The sequence below is a fragment of the Anastrepha ludens genome, chromosome 5 (genome assembly GCF_028408465.1).
Source record: "Anastrepha ludens isolate Willacy chromosome 5, idAnaLude1.1, whole genome shotgun sequence".
NCBI classification, from domain to species: domain Eukaryota; kingdom Metazoa; phylum Arthropoda; class Insecta; order Diptera; family Tephritidae; genus Anastrepha; species Anastrepha ludens.
Window position 1 is genome coordinate 55749765 of NC_071501.1, and position 26156 is coordinate 55775920.

The following is a 26156-nucleotide window of genomic DNA, read 5'->3' on the forward strand; positions in this document are numbered from 1 at the left end:
TTAGAGAAGATTCTAGACACATATATTAGAGATACAATTGCGCCGGACGTATTGTCCAAGGCGCAGCACGCCTATACCAAAGGCAGTTCTACTGAAACTGCACTTCACTTACTTGTACTAAACATAGAAAAGGCGTTAGAATATAAGGAGTATGCTCTAGAAATATTTCTAGATATATCAGGGGCCTTTAACAACGTGACGAAAGATGCTATTTTAAATAACATAGAGACACTTAATGTGCAATCCGCGATTTATCTATGGATAAGTTAGCTAGCAGGAAGATAAGAGGGGAATGGAACGATACGAGCGTCACCAAATATGCATGCACTCCGCAAGGTGGGGTACTATCGCCGCTATTATGGTTACTTGTAGCAAATGAACTGTTCAAGAAATTTGACGGAGGGGCACCAAAACTAGTGGCATATGCAGATGACATAGCTATAGTAGTTACGGGAAAGTACCTGGGCACAATCAGTAGTGTGATGAATAACACACTTAAAACGGTACACCAATGGACATCTCGCGCAGGGCTAGGGATAAACGCGGAAAGCACAATGTTGAGGAAAGGGTGGAAAACGCCAGTAATACGCTGTACGAATGTAAAAGAATGCTGAGCGTTATGGCTTATGGCGGAAAACCTGGCAGCGAAATCCGCGAGGAGGTTAGTAGCTGCTGGAGTATTCACTTGTAGAACCTTCGGACAAACCTCAATAGGAAAGTGGAGCTTAGGTTACACAGACTACATGACTCCGTACTTTAATTGGGAGAGAAGGTTTCGCACTACAATTGAAGAGGACGGATGGCACAAAGACATGAAGCCTGGTCATAGAACTTTTCACATCTATACCGACGGCTCTAAAACTTTAGACGGAGTGGGAGCGAGCATTTACTGCTCAAAACTAGGGATAAGGCAACCTATCAAGCTGCCAGACCACAGCAGTATTTTCCAAGTGGAAGTTTTTGTGGTGTGTAAAGCCGCGGAGCTAGTCTACACTAGAACAAGAAAGAACTCAACAATTAGTATATACGTGGACAGTCAAGCAGGAATAAAAGCAAAAAGCTCATATTGTATTAAGTCCAAAAATGTTTGACGGAGCACGGAGGCCATAGAAAGGTTAGCCGCAAGCAGTAGGCTGCATATCTACTGGGTACCTGGTCACAAAAGCATTCTGGGGAACGAAATAGTACATGAGATAGCAAAAATTGCTGTTAGACTACCTTTTGAAAAAGAGAACGACATACCAAAACAGCTAAATACAATATACAATGAAATGGACGACTACATGAAAAGGCGAGTGGAAGCTAGGAGGACTAATCTGACCATATTCGAAACAGCAAGTCATGTGTAGAACTAACGACAAAAAACTGACTCAATTCGACGTACGCTCTCGCGAAAGGACTGCAGAACTATCATAGGTATGCTATCAGGTCATATTCTATTGGCTGCACATGCGTACAAAATAGGGATTGCTAACACGGACAAATGCAGGAAATGCAGAGGATGTTGAGGAAACTTTAGAACACATTCTGTGCGTTTATTCGACATTATTAAAAACGCGACTAAAATGCTTGGGAGCCCCACTGTTTGAGGGTCTAGAGGACGTCTCAAAAGCGGATCTCCCAGCTCTGCTTAGATTCGCCAAAAGCGCTGACATCCTACATGATGTCTACTTTCAGTATTCATAGAGGTTGGTCTCCTAGTTATCGGTATCGCTAGGGACCAAAAGGTCTATGCGTGGCTTATTGCCAACCAGGCTAACCTAACCTAACCTATGTATATCATACTACTGATTATCTTTTAAATGTAATAACACGACGCATTATGGTAGTAAATTCCCATGGGAGCTTTTATACTAGATATTTACGTTAAATTAGATTGTAGCGGTTATTCACTATGAGATTACCGCAGACTTATAGCCCATTGTGATGCGGCATAAGAATTTTTCCTGATCTCCCTAAAACCAAAGTGAACTTTTCAAAAATTATAGAAGATACCTGATTTCCACAGTGCTGAGATCTCCTCACTCATAAAAAATTGTTTACCTAAAGTGGCACCGAAGGTGCATGATCGTCTCTTCCTTTGAGAGTGTTTGCCTATAAGTCTTGAAGCTTATATTCAGGGTGATTGCAAAGCAGATCGAAACGAATGAAATAATATACGAATGGGAATATTGCGACTAAAGAAGAGCTTATTGCGCCGCAGAAAACGGTCTCTTCTAAGTGTTATAGCAAAATAATCGAAAAACAGTTCGCCCTTTTTTATTCATTTATTTTGTGATACAAAAATGGAAAAACAATCATTTGAATGAAAAGTGAAGTTTATATGGAAAAGCCATTGACTACTCGATACAAATGACGAGAAAAATATCCATATTATCGAGATGATAGCTTGAAGTTTTGTGAAGTTCTATCGAGGAAATAATCAAAATTCACCACCTAACGGTATAACATAGCTAAACTCGGTTTCATAAATTTGCTACTAAAAACGAGTACTATATAAAATTGTGCTTCCAATTATTAAAATGTGGCAAGACTTATGGGCTTTTGCACGTTGGTGAACTTTTGAGTAAGCCAATGTATATTACACAAAGCCTACAATAACACACAAAACAAAAAAACAACTCAATAGCGAAACAAACAAGCAAAGCAAAAAAACAACAAAACAAACAATAACAAGACAAACAAAAACAAGAAAAATAATAATGATTAAGGCAATCAAAAATATGCTCGGTTGAAAAATATAGAGTGACTGAAATTTCTGTCTTTAAGTTCCCATCCGTTACCAGCGTAGATGCAGAAAGGCCATTTTCTCTTTGAAAATTTATCCAAATACATAGGTTGCCGTTTAGATTTTGCGCTTTTGCAACGCCACGTGTGATGAGCTGTAGTCCGATATTTTTATTCAAAAGTTTTGTATTTTTTAGCATCAACTTACATACATATAACGTACTCACTTACGAGCTTTATTTGTTCTTTTCCCAAAAATGCGATTAATTCGTGAAAATTTTAGTCCGATGGTTTATATATATATGTATATATTGAGAAGAAGATTTGTTCTCGTTGGATACAGCACAACTCGTGTCGATTGATGCAAAGAAAAATTGAGGAAATTCAGGCGCGACGGTTCAAGACACGCCTATGACATCGTAACATGTCACGAATCTTGGATTAATGCATGAGAGAGACGGTAACAATATACCAACCGATAATATAGATGCTCCAAGACGAGCCTAATCCAACAAAAGTTGTTCGTTGAAGAAGCATCTCTGAGCAAATGGTCGCATCTCTACACTAGAAAAACTTGAAACAGTTAATTCTGAGTGGCCCGAAAAAATTGACTTAAATAAATTAAAGACATTTTTAAATTAAAGAAAAGTCACAACGCAAGATGAATCATGCCTCACCAAGGCAATGCGAGATCTCACGTATGGGCTCACACAAGAGTTTTTGAGTACTCAAAAATCTAGTTAAGGCCCATCTGCCTTACAATCCTGATTTGGCACCTGATTTCATTTTGTTCCCGAACATTAGAAACAAAATGCGAGTTCAACGCATGAAGAAGCTTAGAATCTTTTAAACTGCTCGTTTTGAAGGTATCCAATTTTCAATGGCAAGACTGCTTGGAAGAATATTTTAAAAAACAATAAAGCCATTTTCATTTTACTGTGTCTCCATTAGTGGGCGCAAAATATAAAAAGCAACCCTTATATTCTATGAGTTATTGTAACAAAAAATTTGAAGCTAAATTTGCATTTTAATCTGTACTTGTGCAATTAATATTTTACTTTTAAAGGTATTTTTGCACCTGTTTGAATAAAATTCAATAGCGCTTCATACAAAAAAAAATTGAGCTTATAATTTTTCAGGCGCATATTTTCAGTATATTTTTGTTTTTCTTCGGGCATATTTATGCATGTTTTTACACTCTTTCTGGAATATCTTAAGAGCTTAAAATCATGTTTCTACGGCATATTTTTGGTTGCCATAATAATGATAATGGTAATTATAATAAAAATAATATCTTACCTCGAAACACTTCCGAATTTTTTTAACTTTATTTATTTTCTTAAATAATTTCTGTTTAAGTCTATTACACGTTAATGAAAATTCAGTTTTTAAAAATGTCTACTACTTTGTCAGTTTTTTTTTGTAACTAAATAAAAAAAAACTGCTGTTTTCATGAAATCATAATTTTTTATTCAGATAAAATTACAAACAATATAAATTTGTGACTCCGTTAAATATTTTCATCCAATTCAAAGACAGTGAGTAGTTTTGGCCTCCATCATGCCGATCATTACTTGTTATGTAACTGTCAGAAAAAGAAAAATCAAATCAAATGATGTTATTAAGAAAATATATTTTACTAAGAATCGTTATTTTAACTAGCCCAAATCCAGACATCCCTAATAGAATTAAGTAATTCTTATTAATAAATAACACTTCCCTAAAATACTACCCTAAAAGCAGCAATTTTCACTAATTCTTGATTTAGCGTAATGTGTGTATATAGCGTTGTATTCTAAGTACATACCGGTAACTAAATTATCCTAATTTTTAGTTGTGAAATTAGTGGTAATAAAATACTTATCCAATCTGTATTACTTATTACAACTTAATTAAATTCCAACACTTATGAAGTTATGCAAAGAGCGAAAATCTCCCAAGCCTGCCACTGTTTATATTAAGCAATACCTAATTAGTGTATATGTTTATATATTGAAAAAAAACCCATATAAGTGAAAATTTCGTGGAGAAACCAATGAAAGCCTATTATAGAAAAGCATATAAGTACATATGTATGTACATATTCAATTCATTCTATCAAAACAAAAAAAAAAAATATCGGGAATTGTTCATTTAAAAAGTGCTCGTTACACATGTGTCTAAATTTTTTTTGCTGGAATGTTGGTACAACTGTCCTCTACAGTGTCGCAGAGTTTGAGCGCGATCTGGAATTTAATTGTGACCTTAGCGTGACTCACGAATCAATTCGCAACATTTTACACCATCAATTGGGCATGAGACGCGTGACTGCTCGACTCGTTCCAAGAGAGTGAAATTTCTTTCAAAAATTCATTGGAAGAAGGTGCCTGAAGACATGCTTGAGCAGGTGAATTCGGACCCAACGTTTATCCAGGCGCATCATAACAGGTGATGAGACATAGGTATATGAGTTTGACATGCAAACCAGTCAACAGGCGGCTGGACGGCGCTATCCACATGAGCAGAAACCCAAAAAAACCTCGTCAAAGTCGGTCAAAAGTCAGTCGGTGAAAGTTATGCTACTCATTTTCTTTGTTTATTATGGTGTTGTGCACTCGGCGTTCATTCCAAATGATTCTACGGTAAATAAAGAGTATATTATTTGGAGGTTATGCGACGTTTGTTAGAGAATGTGCATAGGAAACGACCGAATTTGTGGAAAGAAAACTCATGGATCTTTCATCATGATATCGCACCGTCTCACAAGGCTCATATTTGAACACTTTTTTGACCAAAAACTTGACAAATATCATCGAACAACCACCATATTCACCGGATTTAGCCCCCTGTGACTTTTTCGTTTTTCTAAAATATAAATTGCCACTCTGCGGACGCCGCTTTGAGTCGATAGAGGCCATTAAGGAAAATTCGCTGAAGGAGTTGAAGAATATCTCTTCAAACGCGTATCGTAATCGTTGGCATACCTTCTGCTCAAATATGAACGAGACGTTATCAATAAAACGGTCCGCGGATGACATATCGCAAAAATAAATTTTTTGTTTTTTGGTAGGACTGTTATAAGCTTACATGGGAAATTTCAGCGTGATATGTCACATAGTTTGTTTTCTGTGCTACTGTAAACAAGTCAAGCTCGAGTGTGTTCAGGAAGTCTTTGTTGTATCAACTACAACGGACGTACCGCGGGAATTTTCTGTCAAAGATAGGTTTCGAAAGTAGATTTTACCAAGGTACAAGAAGATATACCTATGATAATCTTGAGGCCACCAAACACCAAAGATGCGAAACAAATAATAGCACCAAAGCTGGCAAAATAACAAAAGACATCATAATTGCTAGCGCCTGGCTGATAAATAGCATAACATTTTCATAATTATCTCGATCGACAGAGAGAATAACTTTATTAACTTTAAAGGATCTTCACAGCCTGTCTTGCATTTGGTTATATACCATCCCAATGGCGACGTGTAAGAGTAGACGACTATTCCCTAGCAAAAAGTTTTAGACCAATCAGTTTGACATCGTTCGTGTTGAAAAATCAGAACGAGTGGTGGAGAAACATATTCGGGTGGGGGTATTGCCGAGAAGTCACTTAGTAGAAATCAACACGCTTACCACGATCACGAGTGGACACGATCTTGTTAGCAAGATTGAAGCCAGGCTGGAAGCTTACGAATACGCAATGGGCGTGTTCGTGGACATTGAGGGGCTTTTGATAATGCCACTTTTGGCGCAATATGTTCTTCTGCCGAACGACATCGAGTTAATCAAACCAATGTAAAATGGATATATTCCATGCTCTCTGAGAGGCTGTTAACCGCTGGAGAGAACAGTGACGAACTAATCACCGTCAGGGCCAAGTAAGGATATCCCCATGGGGGTGTTCTTTCTCCACTGCTGTGCTGCTTGGTCGTAGACTCTCTACTAGCGGAGATGCAGGAACTCGATGCTGTGGTCCTATTGATATACACAGCACTTATCAGACCATTCATCATATACGCCTCGGTGGTCTGGTGGCGACGGAGCATGGTTAAGGGGGAAGTCTACTGTGAATTTTTCAAAAAATCGATTTTTTTTTTATTAGCTTAAAAAATACTTTGAACCCTCTTAAATAAGGTACAATATGTGTTACAGCTGGCTAAATTTTTCTTCGTTGAAATTTCGACCTTTTCCCGAAGCGCTCCAAAGCGCGTACCTGCTATACTGAAACTTTAAACGCATTTTTCTCGAAACTAAGTTTTTGTATACGGTGTACACGATATCTCGAGTTCTGATAAATGAATCAGCTTAAAAATTTAATTATATATTTTCTGTAATAGTGTCTCTCGTCTGACATAGGATTTTTTTGATATCGTTATTTGTTAAATTGTTATAAACAATAGTAACATCAATTTTAGGCAAAAAAAAAGAAAAAAATTTCAAGAATTTTTTTTTCAACGCCAAAATTTTTTATCGACATAATCCTACGTCAGACGAGAGTCAATACTATGTATATGATAACAATATTTTGTTTTTTTGTTTTAGATCACCGAAACGTAAGATTTCATGTACACCGTTTAGGCACCTAAGAAAAGCGGACCTGCGCTTGCAGAAGTGCCACAGCGGCCATTTTGAATATTTTGACTTAAAATTTTTTTTTCAAAAACTTAAATATATAATAAAGATAAGAGTTTAAATAGATTTTATGTACGAGCAATATTTTGTTAGAAATAAAATCCGGAAAATAAGCCTGTTTTTTCCCTTGTCACAGTAGACTTCCCCCTTAAGTCCACACTCCGGGAACTATACAGGCTGCAAAGAAGTGTATGTTTATGGATCACGGGTGCCATGAGCACAACCTCTGGTGATGCCCTAAACGCTATGCTCCCCCTGCATCTTAAGATACAACAGGAAGCAATAAAATCAATGTGTATACTACATAAATATTATTTCTGGGACGAAGACCAAACTGCGGGACACAGAGAAATCTTTTAGTTGCTATCTGAGCAGTATCCACTGCTTTTGGCGTCTAAAGACGACCTGATACCCATAGTTTCATTTGGAAGAAATTTTGATGTCAGATCAATGGAGCAATCCAGAATACATGCAGGTAGCTTGACGGATATTTTCTTTACGATGGGTCCAAGAATGAAATAGGGTCTGGAGCGAGAGGGTACTTAATACTTAATACGTAAGTAATAAGTGTCACTATGTTATGGGGAAAATGGCAACTGTTTTCCAAACGGAAGGTTTTGCTATCCTGAAAGTAGCGGAATGGATAATCGAGAGGAGATGGAGCGGGAAACATATTGGAGTTTTCAGTGACAGGTGCACTGAAGGCTCTGGAGAACGCGAAGCAAACCTCAAAGATTGTTGAAGAATGTAAGAAAAAGCTTAATTCTGTCGCAAGAGAAAACAGGCTTGTACTTATATGGGTTCCGGGACACTCCGGTGTTCACGGAAACGAAATTGCCGATAAATTGGCCAACCGTGGATCAACGGTTCACTGCAAAGTTTTTTGTGACAAGTTTGAACAGAAAGCTGTCAAACTTTCTATTAAAACTTGGAAGGAAATCGTTCGGTTGATGGTCGGTATCATTGAAGGACTCAACCCATGGGGTCAGCATATGACCACCCTTGGAATCATTAAGGACCCAATGTGACTGTCGTGCTTGGAAGAGGCGGATAGCACTGAGCATTTTCTCTGTGAGTGTCCTACCTTTGCTAGAGCACGGCAACGAGTTTTGGGTTCCGATGTCGTGAGAATGAGTAATATTCGTTCTCTAAAACTGGAGCATATTTACAGATTTGCCAAAGAATCTGGAAAATGCTCACAGGACTAACTATCTCTATTCTTTCCTATCTCTTTTTTTGATACTTTTCTCCTTCCCTCCTTGACTATCTACCCTCTTTCTAGAGCTTTAAATAGAATGGGCTTTTTAGCCTGAGTGTTTTAGGAGCCACCAAATCTCCTGGTGCTCGACCTTTTCAAATTTCAATTTCAACCCTCCGTTCGAAGACAAGATCTTTTATCACTTATGTGACTGCACCAGGTGAACCAATTTGTTACTCGAACGTTTCCACGGAAAATTCTTTTTCAGGAGTTGGCAGTCAATAAATCTAACTGCTGGAGAGATTACAAATACCGATTGAAAAATGCAGCCAGACTTGCATGGAAAGTATTATGTTAGAAAATAGAAAACAGTTCTGAGACAAGTTGACTCTAGCTAAATAGCAACTATACGAAGGCAAGACCACAGATACTACTCTTCATGGCGTAGCATTTCGTAAACAAAGACTTCCACACTACGGGAAATAAACGGAAGCCTTCAAAGCCTGATATAATCGGCTTAACCCTGCACCCTTTAAAATATCGGTTGGCGATGTTCTTATATCGATTTGTAATTATGCACAGCTGGAATTAATTTATACGAACCTTTCAAAACCATTTGACAAAGTAAACAGAAAATTGATTGCCATAATTGGATTGGATGCACTTAGTTATCACTTCTTATTGATGTTGGTCAGGAATTCTGCCGGATGCACACTGTGAATCTTAGCAATTTCTTACATTCATCAATGACTTCCTTATACATATATATATATTATATATATAATTGGCGCGTACACCCTTTTGGGGTGTTTGGCCGAGCTTCTCCTCCTATTTGTGGTGTGCGTCCTGATGTTGTTCCACAAATGGAGGGACCTACAGTTTCAAGCCGACTCCGAAGGGAAGATATTTTTATGAGGAGCTTTTTCATGGCAGAAATACACTCGGAGGTTTGCCATTGCCTGTCTAGGGACGACCGCTATTAGAAAAATGTTTTTCTTAATTTTGGTGGTTCACCAAGATTCGAACTTACGTTCTCTCTGTGAATTCCGAATGGTAGTCACGCACCGACCAATTCGGCTACGGCGGCCTTCCTTAATCAATTTAAGTAAACGAAGTGTATAATGTTCACCGATGATATGATTTTTTAGCATCTAAAAAATGCGAATGCTTAATATTCCCAAATATTTATATTTGTATTAAGTTTGCTTTTACTCTAAACAAAGCCTGATTTGCCTGAGAAGGTGGTGCAAAGCATGCTTACTGAGAAAGTGACTCTAACAATTAAATTTTGCAAAATTCGCCAATCTATTAATTTTGAATTCCTACTGAATTCTGGTAGGCACTTTTTCTGTCGCCAATACGCAATTGTCTTTTGAACGTCCACTCGCTCGCCTCCTGCATCACCTGTTCCACATGTGATACATATGCGATGAAAATACTTCTTAGTGAACTCTTTAAATACGAAATCCGACTCTTTTCGAAACATTGCTACTTACCTCACAACGTTCTTCATTTTTTTTTTTAAATTAAAACCTGCGTATATTCCGACAAACGTTAGTACTCTCACATGGCTCCGATTTCGACTTAATTTATATATCCTACACAAGGATGATAGATTGCCAGGCTTGGCCATCACCTAAGATGAAAAACGAAATTGCGAGAGTAACTTCGTTTGCCACGTCATCGAGTGAAATTTCTGCAATCAGCTGATTATTTCAAATTCGCTGATAGCCGTTTAACGATCTGAATTTGGCCGCACTTCCACATTGCTTACATCATAGTTAGTCATGAATGGCACGGTATTTATTACGGTTATTACTTCTCAAAGGTTTAAACCAGTAAACCGGATGTGAAAATTTACTTTAATTTTATTTTAACACGATAGACGCTATTTTCTTCCGTATTTCTTTAACTTTTTTAATAAATATTTACTTTATGTTGTAATCCTTATTCGCAATAATGTCACATTTATTCCGCCCTATGCTAGATGTGTGAAATTTTCGTTTTCTTTTCTCAGCATATTCTTAGGGTATCGTTTTCCTTTATTCGCACCAAGGCGAATGTGTGGCAGTTTCTCCTTACAAAATGTGCGGGCGAGAATTGTTCAGCTGATTTTTGTTTATCTTTATACACAAGCTCGTCACAATAATTGCATGAAAACTTTAATTGTTACATAAAATGGAGCGTTCTATTTCAGTTATATTAAATAAATATATAATTTGTGGACGTGCTTTTTCATGTTTTATTTTGCTATAATACGCACCATTTCCACAGAGCGTATGGAAATATTTTCGTATTGTCGGCATATATTGAAGGGACATTTTTTTCGAGAAAAGAAAACACTATTAGTGTAATGGCTCCGTTGGTGTACTCTTAAACGAGGTCTTAGTTGTACAATACTTAACACAGTAAATGAATTAATGAAAATGACATGAAATGAAATATACTACAACGAAGTCTGGTTGTATACGATGCAAGGCTCCACGGATGTATGCGAAAAGATTACTGGAGTTACTAACACGAAAAATTGACTGTGCAAAAAGCAACTAAAATTGAGGTCCACTTCTACAGTGTCTGATCTTATACTATGTTGATTGTTATAGCGTAGCATAAGATACAATTTCTGCTTCTACAAGTATAACGTTTTGTAGTGAATTCGTTACCATTACATGGGTTCGGTGGTCAAAATAGCTTTCTCTCCTTCTAGCCTATACTATCTCTTACCGAAATTGGTAAAAAATAACTGAGAAATATATGCATTCTGAGTATCCTTAGGGATATAACGCGACTCCATAGAGCAGAGTTTTTAAGACAGACCTTCATTTCATCCGCGCCCATTGATATGATGTTACCGGTCATATCTTTTCTTTGTCGCGCAAGGTTATATCGAGGTTTCTACTGCCTACGTTTTGTCATTGCGCATTCGTCCCATATCTTCTATATATATATTCGGCCGTTTTTCGCGTTGTGATGAACTTTACGGAGAATGGCTCAACCGATTTTAACCAAACTTTGCCACATTGAAGAGACACATGTGGAGAAGGTTTGTGTTTTGAAATTTTAAGAATCGGATACCAGGGTCTCGAGAAATAGGCCAAAACGTGGACCCGGGTAACCCTAGGATGTGTTTGTACAATATGGATATCAAATGGAAGCTGTTGGTGAATGCTTTAGTACAGAGTATTTTGGGTCTAGTGGTGAACGAAAGCAAACAAATAGTCATCAAAGACACAGTCGGCGCACTCGCATATCAGCGCCCACGTCACTGTTGACAGTTATGATTTCGAGGTTGTAAGAAACTTCGTTTATTTAGGAACCAGCATTAATACCGGTAACAATGCCAGCCTTGAAATCCAACGGATAATCTCTCTTGCCAACAAACGCTACTTTGGACTAAATAGACAATTGTGTAGTAAAGTCCTCTCTCGACAAACAAACCTAACGTACTAACGTATGGCGCAGAAGTTTGGACGACGGTAATATCCGATGAGAATTCGCTTGGAGTGGTTGAGCGATGGAACAATGAGCTGTATGAGCTTACGACGATATAGACATAGTGCAATGAATAAAGATCCAACGGCTTCGTTGGCGGAACCATGTCGTCCGAATGGATACAAAATTCCCAGCTCTAAAAGTATTCGTGATAGCAGAGGAAGAGGAAGGGCTTCCTTGCGTTGGAAAGATCAGGTGGAACAGGCTTTGGCTTCACTTGGTGAGCCCAATTGGCGCCGGCTAGCACGAGAGAGAAACACTGGTGCGCTTTATTACTCAATCAAGAAGAAGAGACTGGTCTTGAACATTCAATAACTAAGTAACCAATCTCCAAGCAGTATTATATGTATTATGTGTTTGACATGTATTCTGTTTGAGCGAAACGTACATTAGGTTTGCTTGTTGAAAATAATTTCTTTAAAAGTTTCTTAAGCCCATATTTATCTTATGCTTGGTACGTAACGAAAAATTGCAGAACTTTTCGTATGGGTTTCTTCATGGCAATTTCTTTTGGGAATTCGAAAAAATATAAGATATATATATATAGAAAAAGCCAATTTCCAATATGGAATTCCAATGTTTGTTTCACTGGATGCAATTTTTTCTCTAAACTTAGAAACCATTTTTCCAACGTTGACATGGTTTTATGCTTAACAGAGTAGAGAACTTCCATCGTTCGTGTTCTAAACAAGATCGTATTTTCAGCAACTAGAGTTCGATGATATTATATATAATATACTACACCCATTCGAACGAAACTGCACAGAAAGCGACAAAAGCTCATACATACTTAGTCTTGCCATAAATTTTGTGAGAAAGTTTATAATGCATACGGCGAGAAAAAATTCACAGAAAAAAGTTCGTATGCATAGTTTACACATAAATTATACTCAGCTAAAGAAAATCGCATTGCAGTGATGGCTTTACATATGTAAGTAAAAAAATAAATAAATGGTAAAAGTGCAAGTGAGATTTACGAATTGCTGAAAAAACTTAAAATTTCGAGAATGTTTGTTTAACGAACGATCAATCGTTATCCCTAAACGTCTGAAGTGATGCCATGTCAAGGGAAATGAATTATATTATCTACTTTTTCGTTCTTAACTCCCAATCCGTAATTAAAAAGCGATATTACACATACAAAATATCTCTCCCATAATTTTTTAAATACAACCCTATGTTTTCTGTGTTATAGATAACTATTTTTACGAATGTAAAGAGAAACGTTAAAGTAAAAACTAAATAAAATGGATGCCGGTAAAGGAAAGAGCTTTGTAGTCATATGAAATTCTAATCAAATTTGTATTAGGTACTATTAATTATGCATTCTATAACAGAAAAAAACGTGTGTTCATTAACGCTTTGTCTTCTTATTACTTATTATAAAATGTAATATACATATATATTATATATTGCTGCCATAATTTTTCGAAACCTCATTAAACGTCGTTTACGGATTTCCTCCAACTGTTTATTACTAGCAGACAATTGCGCAAAAATTAGCTATTCCTTCTCCATGTCTTTTCTTCATATCGTTCATAATAATTAAACAAACCCAAAACTCCAAAATATTCCACCACAGCAATTTCTATGAAGAAAAACCTTTCAAAATAGTACTGACAGCTGATTGTCAATTTTGAAGTTAATGTGCCATATGTGAACGGTAAAATTAATTTTGTGGATTTATTGCTAATTACTGTATATGTGAACATACTTATAGTCAGCGAATAAAGATTTTCTTATTTATTTATGTGTGCAATTTAGTCTACGAATACATATATTTTTCTTGCATATAATTTATCCAAAATAGAAAATAACAAATTCAGAAAGTCCTTTTCGCTGATAGAAAATTATATAACAGTAAAGCTTTGAATGCAATTAAAGTATGTTAAACCTCATGTGATAGGAGCATTTAAAGCATATACCGTTTCTACGGAGCCTATATGAAAAACCATATATGCCAATACTCGTACCCTGATGTTGTATTGAAATGAATATGTTCAAGGACAGAGGCACAACCTTTATCTCCAGTGATAATATCGAGATAATGGCAGTATTTCTATCCTTATCTCCAGGGAGTTTGAATTTATTAGCATACACCTTGGATGATATGGTGGGATCGGATCGGAAGTGTAACGAGCGAAGGTTAGGCCTTTTTAATCTTTAATATACGGTTAATACAACAAGCATGAAAAGATCTCCAGATAAAAGAAACATAACCTAACTTAGATCTGCCATGTGCTGTGAAAAGTGGGTTTTAAGCATCTCAAATTCATGGAAAGATTTTAGATAGCTGTGGAAAAAATGGTAAGATATTGCAAAAACAGTGTTGGTATCTAATACCAAAGTCCATAATAGTCCATACCAAAGGAATCAAAAAGTCCTAATAAACATGGCAAATTAACAATTAAATATTTTGCAGTCTTTTTCATATCCTATAATATTAATAACGAACTCCAACGATAAACAGCGCTATATAGCTGAACTATTTTTTCCGAAAACATTTATTTTTCGGCAGATAAATCGGACCAGACAGTCAAGACATATTCCGAGTCAATATCAAATTGAACCATTTATACGAGTTTACGGGATATCTCGCTTATAGCGCCACCTGACAGGTCCACACAAACTTATATGTAAGGCCAGACATGGTGGCAAAAACTAATCATCAAATTTTCATCACAATCGGATGAACCACTTAGTTAATGAACTACAAACAGTACTTATATTTTTTTTACAATTGTTAGTATTTTTATAAATTCACAAAAATCACATACAAAATGTTACAGGAATATACAATACAAGAATTATATTTACTCATTATTTCGCGATTTTAAAATTTGCGAACAATAACACACCTCACCTTACCCGAGTTCAAGGAAGTCTTGATGAAAACCAACTCTACCCAGCGTTATATTATGTTATGTTAACATCGAGATATATGTACAACTATCACAAATTTAAGGTTATGCAACTGTACAGGTTGGCTTAGATGTTCCCATAAAGGAGTATTGATAAAAAATACACCCATTTTTACGTGTTATAGTACCACAACGGCGCATTTCATTGTGGATAATGAATTTAAGGGTTAATTAAAGATACAATAAGAGAGTTCATAATTAAGTTCCAATAAGCATAGCATTTGTAATTACCATGGCAACACGAACGACATGTACTGTACATAAATTTATAGGGTGAATCAAGTGTGATAAAAGATTTTTGACGGGAATTATTTGCAATACGTTGGTTTTCAATTTTTTCTAATTTTATTTCGGACAATTGGTACTAAAGGCTTTGGCAAACTTAGTCATCATGAAATGATGCTTTGTTGATTAAACGATTATGAAAGGGTCATTTTGCGAAAGTGCATTTCGCGCATTCTGGGATTGCGCGTATATGCTAACAAGTAAAACTGGCACAGTTTCGAAAATCAACATGCCTTTCAAGAAAAAACTATGCAGCCAGAACGAATAAATGTTTGGTGTAATTTTTGGTTGGCAGAGTCATCCGGTTGCAGTTCTTTGGAAATTATAGTGATTATTAAAAAAAAATGTTTATGGGCGAATTAGATGACTTGGACAATATGTGGTTTCAACAGGACGGTGCCACTTGCCACATAGCGCATGTAACAATGGCATTATTGTGATCGAAGTAACGATGCAAAATAGCTGCCAACGTTTTACGATTTTACACCATTGGCCTTCGTTTTCAGAGGCTACGTGAAAAGTATGGTCTATGCCAATAATCCGGCTTTATAAATAAATGCAATAGATTAAAAAAATAAGTTTAAATTTCCGACAAATTTTGTTGGGCTTTATTTATAAAAGAAAATCGGCGGTCTTATTGAACTAACAAATTGGTATATACCATTTTCGCCAGCTGAAATTAACTTTTACATCTATTATAAATATTATATACGGATTTTGTGGCGATCATGTTTTTACTATATTTTAAGTTGTTATGATTGTGGTCGCCGTAGCCGATTGAATTGGTAAGTGACTACCATTTAGAAGTGCGCAACTTCGAATCTCCGTGCATGAAATATCAAATTATAGAAAAAGTTTTTCTTAACAGCGATCACCACTCGGCAGGCAATGGCAAACCTCCAAGTGTATTTCTGAGCTTGAATGAAAAGGCTCCTCATAAAAAACCATCTGTCGTTCGAAGTCGGTTTAAAACTGTAGGTCTCTCTAATTGTGGAATAGCAGAGCACGCCACAAAAAGGAAGAGGAGCAGGGCAAAATAATCAAAAAAAAGTGTAAGCGCCAATTATATATATTTATACATGCATGTATGTATGATCCAATTTTGTATGTTTTTCCTTTATAAGTATTGATTTGTGATAGATGATAGAATAGATGTTCTAATGAATTATCCTTGTACATAAAATTCGTTAACACATTTTATACTTCAGATAGAAGGATCTTGTCATCCCATTTCAAATTAAGAAAGGTTAAACTTTGATCTCCATTAAAAAAAAATATACAGAGGTAAATTCTAAGAATGGTGTATGAGAGATTTTTTCTTATACATATTTTTCAACTGAGTAAGCTTGTAAAATTGCATGCGCGTTAGCAATCCTATGTAACATGCCGATCTTGCAATACCAGTTATCGTATATTATCAGTTTTTCTTACACAACACAACTTTATTGTAAATATAAATGAAAATTATAGAAATGTAAAAAAAGCTAACTTCCATAATGATCAAATGAGGGGTGTCGTCAGGTGAGTGGTGTTTGTTGTATTGTTGAAAAGTTTAGCATACTTATTTTATAATGACGGTAACTTAACTTATTTTGTACGTCTATAATTCCTATTCTCCTACAAAGAACTTCTTACAAATGGGATGTGTCTAGCCTCAGAGTAAGTATGTTTCTCTTTTCATAGTTTTTGAATTTAAAAATTTCGCACTGTCATAATTGTCAACTATATCACTTGAATAAGATGTGGACATTTTTTAATATAAATTTCACTTGCATTTGATGTTATAAGATTTACTGCCAAAGCAGAAGAACATGTCATATATGAACTTATGCTACAATTATGTGGAAGCATATAAATATATATTTAATATATGTATTTAATTTACGTAAATAAATAAATTTTTCGAATATCTTTAAATATATTGCAGAGAAAGTGAGGCTAATAGTGCCCACACTCACTGACCTGTACGTGTGCCATGCATTTTTGACATGAGATACACGAAAATGAGCAAAACTTATGCCGTGGTAGTATTATTATTATTATAGGGTGGGTCATGTAAAATTTGCTTTTTGAATCGGCTATAAAAAAAATTAATCAATATTTTTTCAACCTTTTTTTTTATTTTGAAGATTGAACATTGTCAATTATGAATGAAAAATAATATCGTTGAAATGACTGCCACGACTGGCTTTACAGTAAACCATTCGATCAACCCAATTTTTAAGCACATTTTCGATTGTTTGGGCTCCAATTTCATGAATGGCAACTTCGATTTTGTGTTTTAAAGCATCAATCGTCTCTGGATGGTTCGCATAACATTTGTCCTTAACGGCTTCCCACAAAAAATAGTCCAACGGGCTTAAATCACAGCTCCGAGGCGGTCAATTGATATCGGAATTTCGCCTGATTATTCGGTTTTCAAAAACGGTAGCCAAAAGTTGGAGTGTAACTTTGGCAGTGTGACAAGTTGCACCGTCCTGTTGAAACCAAATGTCGTCCATGTCATCCTCTTCAATTTTTGGAAACAAAAACTCGTTGAGCATGTCGCGGTAACGCTCGCCATTTACTGTAACCGCGGCTCCTCGCTCATTTTCGAAAAAAAAATTGCCCGATGATGCCGCCAGACCAAAAACCGCACCAAACAGTGACTCGTTGTGGATGCATTTGCTTCTCTACAGCAACGTGTCGATTTTCTGAGCCCCAAATCCGACAATTTGGCTTATTGACGTAGCCACCGATGTGAAAATCAGAAAAAAAGAAAAAGACTCACCACTTTGGGAATAGGTTTTCAATATTTCCCAATTTTGTTCAAGCGTATAGCGTCCCATTTCGTGAATGTCAAACCTTTAAGTAAATTATGAACACATTTGACATGTCATTTGTGTTACCATTCTAAAAAAAATAGGTGGTTCAAAAAGCAAACGCTATATGGCCCACCCTGTAGTTGCTGTCGCGCCGGAAGGATTTGCAAGGATTTGATCGTTCGAGAACTACTTGTTTGTAGGCCATATGCGCAGGATTATTCTGAGACATTTGTTAACAAAATATTCAGCTTTTGGTTGTAAATGCTTTCAGGTGTTCCATACTAATCGAATTCCAGAGTTTATTTACCTGCTCAGCGATGATTCTAAGAGCTGCTATGTGATCTAAGCGTGTTTTGAACGGGCTAAAACCAGCCTGCTGCCTACGCAATGTATGGTTGATCTTCACGCTAATACAGTTGAAGATGATTCTGTATAGGACTTTGAGAGTATCGCATAACCACATGATGCCCCTCCAGTTACCGCATTCGGTATGCTCATATGGCAACGTAAAATGCACCTGTTTTCGTTTGTTTTTATATTTTCAATTTTTTATCAATTACAATTTTTCATTGTAGAATAAACCAAAGCCAAAAACCAACAAATGCAAATTGTTCAATTATCTATAAAAACCATTTTGTTAATGAATTTAAAATGTACTGTTTTGCAGCACTGTGGGGTGAGAGCATTCAGCTGACACGACTTTACGTCAAAAATCTAAATTTCTCAGATTACACACGTTCATGTCACGCGTAACCGTCGCACGCAAGAATGATATAAAGAAGATTGCGCCCATCAAGAGTGCGTGACGTCACGTTTTACCGAGTTGTGCAGTGTTGCCAACCATTTGCTCTTCGCAATAAATTTAGTGCTTTTTTATGCCCAAAATGCGAAAATTTTGAAGTTTCGTGTTTGTTTCTTTTTTTTTTAATTTAAAGCTACCGAAACTTTCGGTTAAAAAAAAGCCATATTATTAAACAAAACAAGGGTAAATAAAGGTCACTCTGAGAAGATTTGAGTGCTAACGAAAATTTTTTGACTCTTATGAAATTTAATAATTTGAAAGTACAAATCTTATTTTTGGCTCCTTCTTAAGATTAAAAACTTTTTTACACATTTTAAAGAGCGCTTGAACCCTCTGAATGCGAATTAAAACCATAGAGGTGTAATCGTTTCTTCCGGTCCTAAATCCTTAGTGGGACATAGGGCATCAAGAGGTGTATTCATATTTAAAATAAGCAACAAAATACCAGAAAATAATGAAGAAATTATAGCGACATTTTCACAAAAAGAGTACCTTATCTAGTTACAATACATAACCTCAAATATAGCAAAAAAGTCGTTCCCTTAACAAAAGAGTGGCGCTTAACAAAAAAATTCATAAATTAAATTGTACATAAGCATAACACATTTGTTTAAAAAAACGCACATTCTAAAGACAATTTGTCACGCATATAAAATTCTTTAAGTAATTCAATAAAAATTTGGTGTTTTATTTTCTTTAAATGGGCATTTTAGTGCGTTTTTATATCCAAAGCTAGGCAAAACTGCAATAGCGAGAGAGAGATTTGACTGCTGAAAGCAGAAAAACACCAACAACAACTGCAATCGCGGGCAATGCTACCAGATGTTACAAAAAGTAAAGCTAAAAAACTGAGTGAATTATTGAACTAATTTTTAAGAAATGTATATTTTACAAAATTATAAACATTAATTTTTAATTAGAACGGGCTAGAAAAATGTCATGAAGAAAGAACTAAAACTCCGAAACTAAATAACAAAAACAAAATGCTAAATCAAGTTATGAAAATGGTAATTTGGCCATACTGGAGCTAAAACCAGGTAACTCATTGTCAAATTCGTTGAGCGCAAAGTAACGGCACCACGATAGGCGCCATCTCATTATTCTTTCCATTATGCATGTTTCATTTACATGACGCTCTAATAAGTTTGATCGTGTCACGATAGCACATAACGTACGTTTACGTCGGTGAATGTGGGCATTATAAATTACGCCATAACCAACAGCGATTAAAACAAAACATTCCACGTACGTATAAATGTCCAACTCTCTAATGGAAAGTTGGTAATATAAATGCCCACGTATGTATCGGGTGTTTCTTTAACTGAATGAGAACTAATGATATAGATAACTATGGTTTGACAGCTGAGGATGGCAAACTGTGTTGACATTTCCGTTCAGTAAAGTTTGGTAAGCCATCATAAATCGTTTAAAAATGAATCGTTGAAAAAAATAAAAAAAATCTGTTCGCGAAGCTCTGGCGGCATCATCGGCGCAACTTGCTTTAAAGCACGCCTAACAATCGATTTATTGCAATATTCAAGACACCGTTGAGGGTATACACCCAGATTAATGGAAAAAGTTGTTAAAAATTGGACTGATCGAATAGGCCATGGAACTCGTAGCCGCGGTGGACATATGCCGTATAACATATTCAAAAATTAAATGCCATAAGATTATCTACCATATTATAATAAAAAAATCAATATTTTTGTTTTGTATAACATTTTAAGTTCTCAAGCTCTTGGGTATAAAGGAATATAATATATTGTGCTTACATACTTTCAGGATCTAATTATCACGTCATTTTATAAAACGAATTGTTTGCGGCAATTGAATTTTAGCAACGCTTTGTATCTGCCATTCTTCAATACTTAATCATACAGGGTCCGGCACTCGAAGTGTAACCAACTTCCGACCGCTAGCGCAGATGATGCATCAGCTGTCTGTTAGTTGGCTAAATGACAGTCCAGAGTATTGATTAGCGCGGAAGCATTTTGCCGAGAGTAAACGCAAAAAACGAAAATCAGTAATGGATTTCAAACGTAATAGTGTGATTGTATTATATTTGGCTGGAAAATCACAACCAGCGATTGTTCGTGAGCTCGAACACTTTAAAGTAAATAAAGTGTGTGTTTATCGCACCATTACTCGTTACAATGATACTGGTAGCATCGCGATACGTCATGGAGGTGGTCATCAAAAAACAGCAATGTCACGTGAAATGGTTCAAAAAGTCAAGAAGCGACTTCAGCGAAATCCCCGAGGAAGTGTCAATCAAATGGCGATAGGACTGAAAATATCTGACCGTAGCATTCGCCGCATACTGAAAAATTATCTCAAAGTCAAGCCTTACAAGACCCAAAACGTGCATGATCTCACACCAAAGCAGCAACAAATCAGACTTGAGAGAGCGAGAGAGGTCCTTCGCTTGAACGAAAGCAGTCAATTTCGGAACATTGTGTTTTCTGACGGAAAAATTTTTCAAATTGAGCAATTCGTAAACTCCCAAAACGGTAGGTTTTATTTGACCGACCGTTCATACGAGAATTTGAGTCATCGATTGACCACCAGGAGGCAGCACCCGACACAGGAATTGGTTTGGGCCGCTGTAACTGCAGATAGGCGCTCTCCAATCGTTTTCATCGAGCCTGGCGTCAAGGTAAATACGAAATATTATCAGGAAACTATTCTCGAGGTTGCTTTGAAGCTGTGGGCAGGCAAACATTTCAGTGGCAGACCATGGACGTTTCAACAGGACTCGGCACCGTCTCACAAAGCTCGAGTGAAAAACAACGTTCCGAACTCCATAACGTCCACACAATGGCTCTCAAATTCACCACATGCGAATCCGATGGATTATTCTCTTTGGGACATTTTGGAGAATAGGGTCCGAGCTGAAAAATTCACTAATCCCGAGACGCTAAAAAAATCTATTGCCCACGAGTGGGTCAAAATACCTGGAAGTCACATTCGGGAAGCTTACGATTCGTTTCTAGAACGTATCAAGGCCATAGTCAAGGCAAAAGGTGGTTATATGGAGCAAAAGTAAATTGATTATTAATTTTGTATTATTTTCACACATTTCTTACTTTGAACTGAATAAAAGTAATTTTCTAAACTAAATGTATGGTATTTTTAATTGGTTACAATTCGAGTGCCATACCCTGTAGTTGTGCGCTGCTTTTCCGAATAGTTATCAGCGAAGTTTAGCACATTATCTACTTATAAAATAAAACACCAGCTGCCACCTCACTATTTAAGATTATTCTATAGACGGCTAATTTTTGCAATTAACTACTAGTTTTTATATATTAAATTGGGGGCTCTTATTATTATTTTCTAATTCTATGTTGAGCATCAAGCATTTTTCACTTATTTTAATGATATTAGAAATATATGGGTATGTATAATATTTCCTCACCTGTTGATGATGAGCCGAATCGGTTTGGATCTATCATTGGCGATGTGCTTTGTAGAGTCAATGTTTTTGGTATAGCAGTCATCACATTTATATCAGGGTGTGTGGCTCTCCAGTATGTCTGTTTTGACAAATATTTTGTATATCAATTTTTTACTCACCTCCTTACTATGTATATCAAAATAGTTTTGGGGTTTAATGGCATCAAGCTCCTTCATAATATATTATTGGTGAATATATAGAAATACCTAACTTTATTCTGCCATGCCATCCGATAGCCATTTTGCAGTAGGGTAGGTTAAGAATATGTTCATATCAGTGCTCCTAATCTAATCATTTTTGGTGAAATATACTTGGCTGGGACATAAAAGCAGTGGATTATGTATCCAACATAATACAACTTACTAAAAGACAAAACTTTCCGAATACCGATCGCCCTTACTACTATAAACTACATTTCTATTCATTTGAGAACAAAATTGACCATTTAAAAGTTTCCGACCTAAACTTTTTAAGGCTGCATGCATAATATTTTCCTTATTATAAGTATAACCAGTATTTATTATTTAGTTAAATTATGGCGTTAGAAAGCTATCTTAGAAATTAAAAAGGCGTTACATAAATGAAAATAAGCAAACATCTGGCAAAGTCGAATCCAAATATTTGAGTTGAGCGAATTATAAATAATAGCATCTCTATTCACTAAAGTATTTTTTATTGAAACAAAGCAAATTTTTTCTAATAACTTTTTTTGTGGGAGTAGACTTACTGTTAAAGAATTTAAATAGTCAATAGGGCCTTGTTGGTGCTCACGCTCTTGATCGGAAATAATATTTTCTCTTATGGAACCCATTTCAGAATTTCGGCACTTTTTAACGCTCTTGAATAAAAACATCCGGCGGCACGTGTGACGCTGAGTCGCATATATTAGCTGTTAAGCTAAGTTTGGTCTGATGAATACGTACACGTTTACCTTTCCCACTCTATATTATAAGAAAGTTGATCTAGCAGTTTGCTCCAATTACCGAGAGAGAACCAGTGGTGGCTTCAAGTCTGGTAAATACACCATTTCTACAATTCACTACACCATTTTTACAATCGTCAATTCTTAGAATACTCTGAAAAAGAAAAGTTGCCTATACGATGATATATCTAATTTGCGGATCCCCGCTAAACTTGTTCTATATGATGTTGGGCACAACCATAAGTTCTGTCCAAATTAGGAAGGATCTCTTCGAGCTCCTTATGGCAAAACGAGGTTTTACACAATTCGTACGTGGAAGCACGTATCTACTAATATATGCATATATTATTGACATCTTTGGTCTAAAGACATTGACAGCCAAGCAGCCATAAAGACAATCGCAGCTGTAATGACAAGCTCACACTGCGTACGACAATGGAAACAAAATGGATGAGCTAGGAACTAAGAAACAAGCCACCATTTACTGGGTTCCTGGGCAATTGGGAATTGAAGGAAACGAGAAAGTGGATATGATAGCCAAAGCAGGCGCTAATCTTCCGGTTGCTAGCGCGACCGGTATACAACCACCTCTCTGCAAACAACGACTAGATATATGCACATGCAGCAATGATTCGAAAAGCGAATTCTAGGTGGGAAAGAAACAGCTCATACTTTAATTAAAAGAGTGCTTTATGTTACTTACAATCATATTAGACTCGACTTTTTAGCTTAGTCACGAAAAGCTGTCACTAAAGCTGCTGGGTAATCATTTGTGAAATTCCCGTGAAAACTCGGCCGCTTTATGACGTCTACAATTTCTTCCATACTTAATAAAAAAATGTTAAAATGATTCCACAGAAGTTTTTTGGTGCGTTGGGGGTCCCTTGTTTAGCCAGTCCACCCCTTTAGGAACAGATGCACTCAATCGCAGCAGACGAGACTAATGGATACTCGGAGATAGCTCTTCATTGTATGAAATTGTACATTCGTCATCGCTGAGTTAGTGTGTGTAAATCAGCGGAATCACTTTCGAAACCAAGTGTTTTTAGCTCCATAGTAGCATCATCTGCTACATTTTCAGCCCATGGAGTCCACCGTTTGTGCAATATCTCCCAGACTCTAAAAGCTACTAACTAGGAGTAACGCCTGCGATTAGAACTTATACATAGAACACTATGCGGCAGTATATTCAGAACGTCTGACTTTAGATAAGCAGTATATATGAAGTGAGTACGATGAGACCAGCAGCGGGATTCGAGGATTGAAAAGCAATTACGGCATATTCGTTTTATTGCTCACCAGCATAGAGTTGATGATGTCGCCAATGATGTGAAGTACATAGCACGTGGTCGCTGCGTGCCGTGCAGCTCTGCAGGAAAAACAATCTGGAACTTTTTGAGATACTAACTATTCAAATGAGTTCAAGTCATTTCAGAGTTAACGGCGCTAACCTTTAGATAGTTCTGGATACCGGTTGAGTTTCGCCTGAAAGAATTTAGCTTTCCGAAACTCCGAAATAATAGCAGACCATTGCCATGGTATGTGAAATGTCAGTTCATTCAACTTGGCCGTCAACGCGCTTGATTGCTGCAATGGGTTATTCAATAGCTTCCTATGACAACAAACTTTAATTAAATATAAATGCCACGACGTTGCCAGTGGAGTTACAGTCACATATGGTGAACGCATGATAATCAAAGGCCTTATTATTTTATGTTAAGATCCCCTTCAGGGGGATCTCAGCAAGTTTAGATTCGGCCGACTGTTATCTAATTCCATAAATAAAGCAAGGTTAGGCCTTTTATATATGAGGTGTGTTAAAAAAATAAAGTACATTTTCAAATTTCGCGACTGGGCCATTAGAGTGGGCCGAAAAAACATTTTTTTTGGGATCGAATTCTAACAGTGCGGAAAAATTGTTAGACTAATAAAATGTGTGCCAAATTTCAACCCAATCGAACGATATCTTCTGTCGCCAGCAGAGGCCTCAAATATTGAAATTTCAGTTGATATTCTGAAAAATTTTATTTTTTCAGGACATTTTTTTCTTTATGAATACATTCCGGAGCACATTTCATACCAAAAATAAGGACTATAACTAATTAGACATAAATTTATCCAAGATTAAGCACCTGTACACTATAAAATAATAATAAAACGTTATTGATTGTGCAGGTTTTTGCCTACTTTTTATTGCGAAAATACGAGTACATAAATATTTTTGTAGCCCAGAACCCACCACGTGGAGGTTGCTGTACTTTGGGCTCCTATTTTTTTTTCTTTTTATTTTTTTTTTTAATTCTTATTTATTTTTTAATTCTCATTTATTTTTTAATTTTTATTATTTTTTATTTTATTCATTTTTTTTAACTGGTTTTGTTATTTTTTTCATGTTTTGTAATATTGTAAAAAAAGAATAAAATAAAAGGTATTTCAAGAAAACACTGCGGTTTTTAAACTTAAAGCCATAATTCATTTCATGTTTACCAAAGTTTTTTCTTTTTGTCCACATTTTGTAATATTGATAAAAAATTATAAAATAAAAAGTATTTCAAGAAACTCTGCATTTTTTAAACGTAAAGCAATAGTTCATTCCATATTTATCAAATCAGAGGGAGTGTTGTGCTTTGTTGTCAAACTGAGGAATAGTTTGACGGGATGCTAAAGTGTGCGAATGAATCCATCTTCATTTTTAATGGGTCCGAACACTTTCCTTAAAATTTTCCTTTCGAAGTTAGCAATAAGCGCACTGTTATTAATTTTCATAGTCCACGCCTCGCAATCATATGTCAAAATTGGTCGTATAAGAGTTTTATACATGGGCAGCTTCGTAGATTTAGATAAAAGACGAGACCTGAACAAACGCGATCTTTGATTGCGAGTGTTGAGTTACCGCTACAAGTGAACATAACACCTAGATATTTAACACGTTCA

General features: G+C 36.2%; 1 protein-coding gene across 5 annotated transcripts in view; it reads right to left on the reverse strand.

Moving 5' to 3' along the window:
- Window positions 1-26156, reverse strand: part of LOC128864280 (voltage-dependent L-type calcium channel subunit beta-2) — a 112979-nt gene that overhangs the window by 16877 nt on the left and 69946 nt on the right. For 3 of the 5 annotated variants that reach the window (XM_054103872.1, XM_054103871.1, XM_054103870.1), the window contains one exon: window positions 22262-22379. In XM_054103872.1, coding sequence (XP_053959847.1) covers window positions 22262-22379 — 118 coding nt within the window. Of the gene's footprint in view, window positions 1-4172; window positions 4313-22261; window positions 22380-26156 lie in introns of those variants that run through there. The other 2 variants (XM_054103873.1, XM_054103874.1) reach the window with 2 other exon arrangements.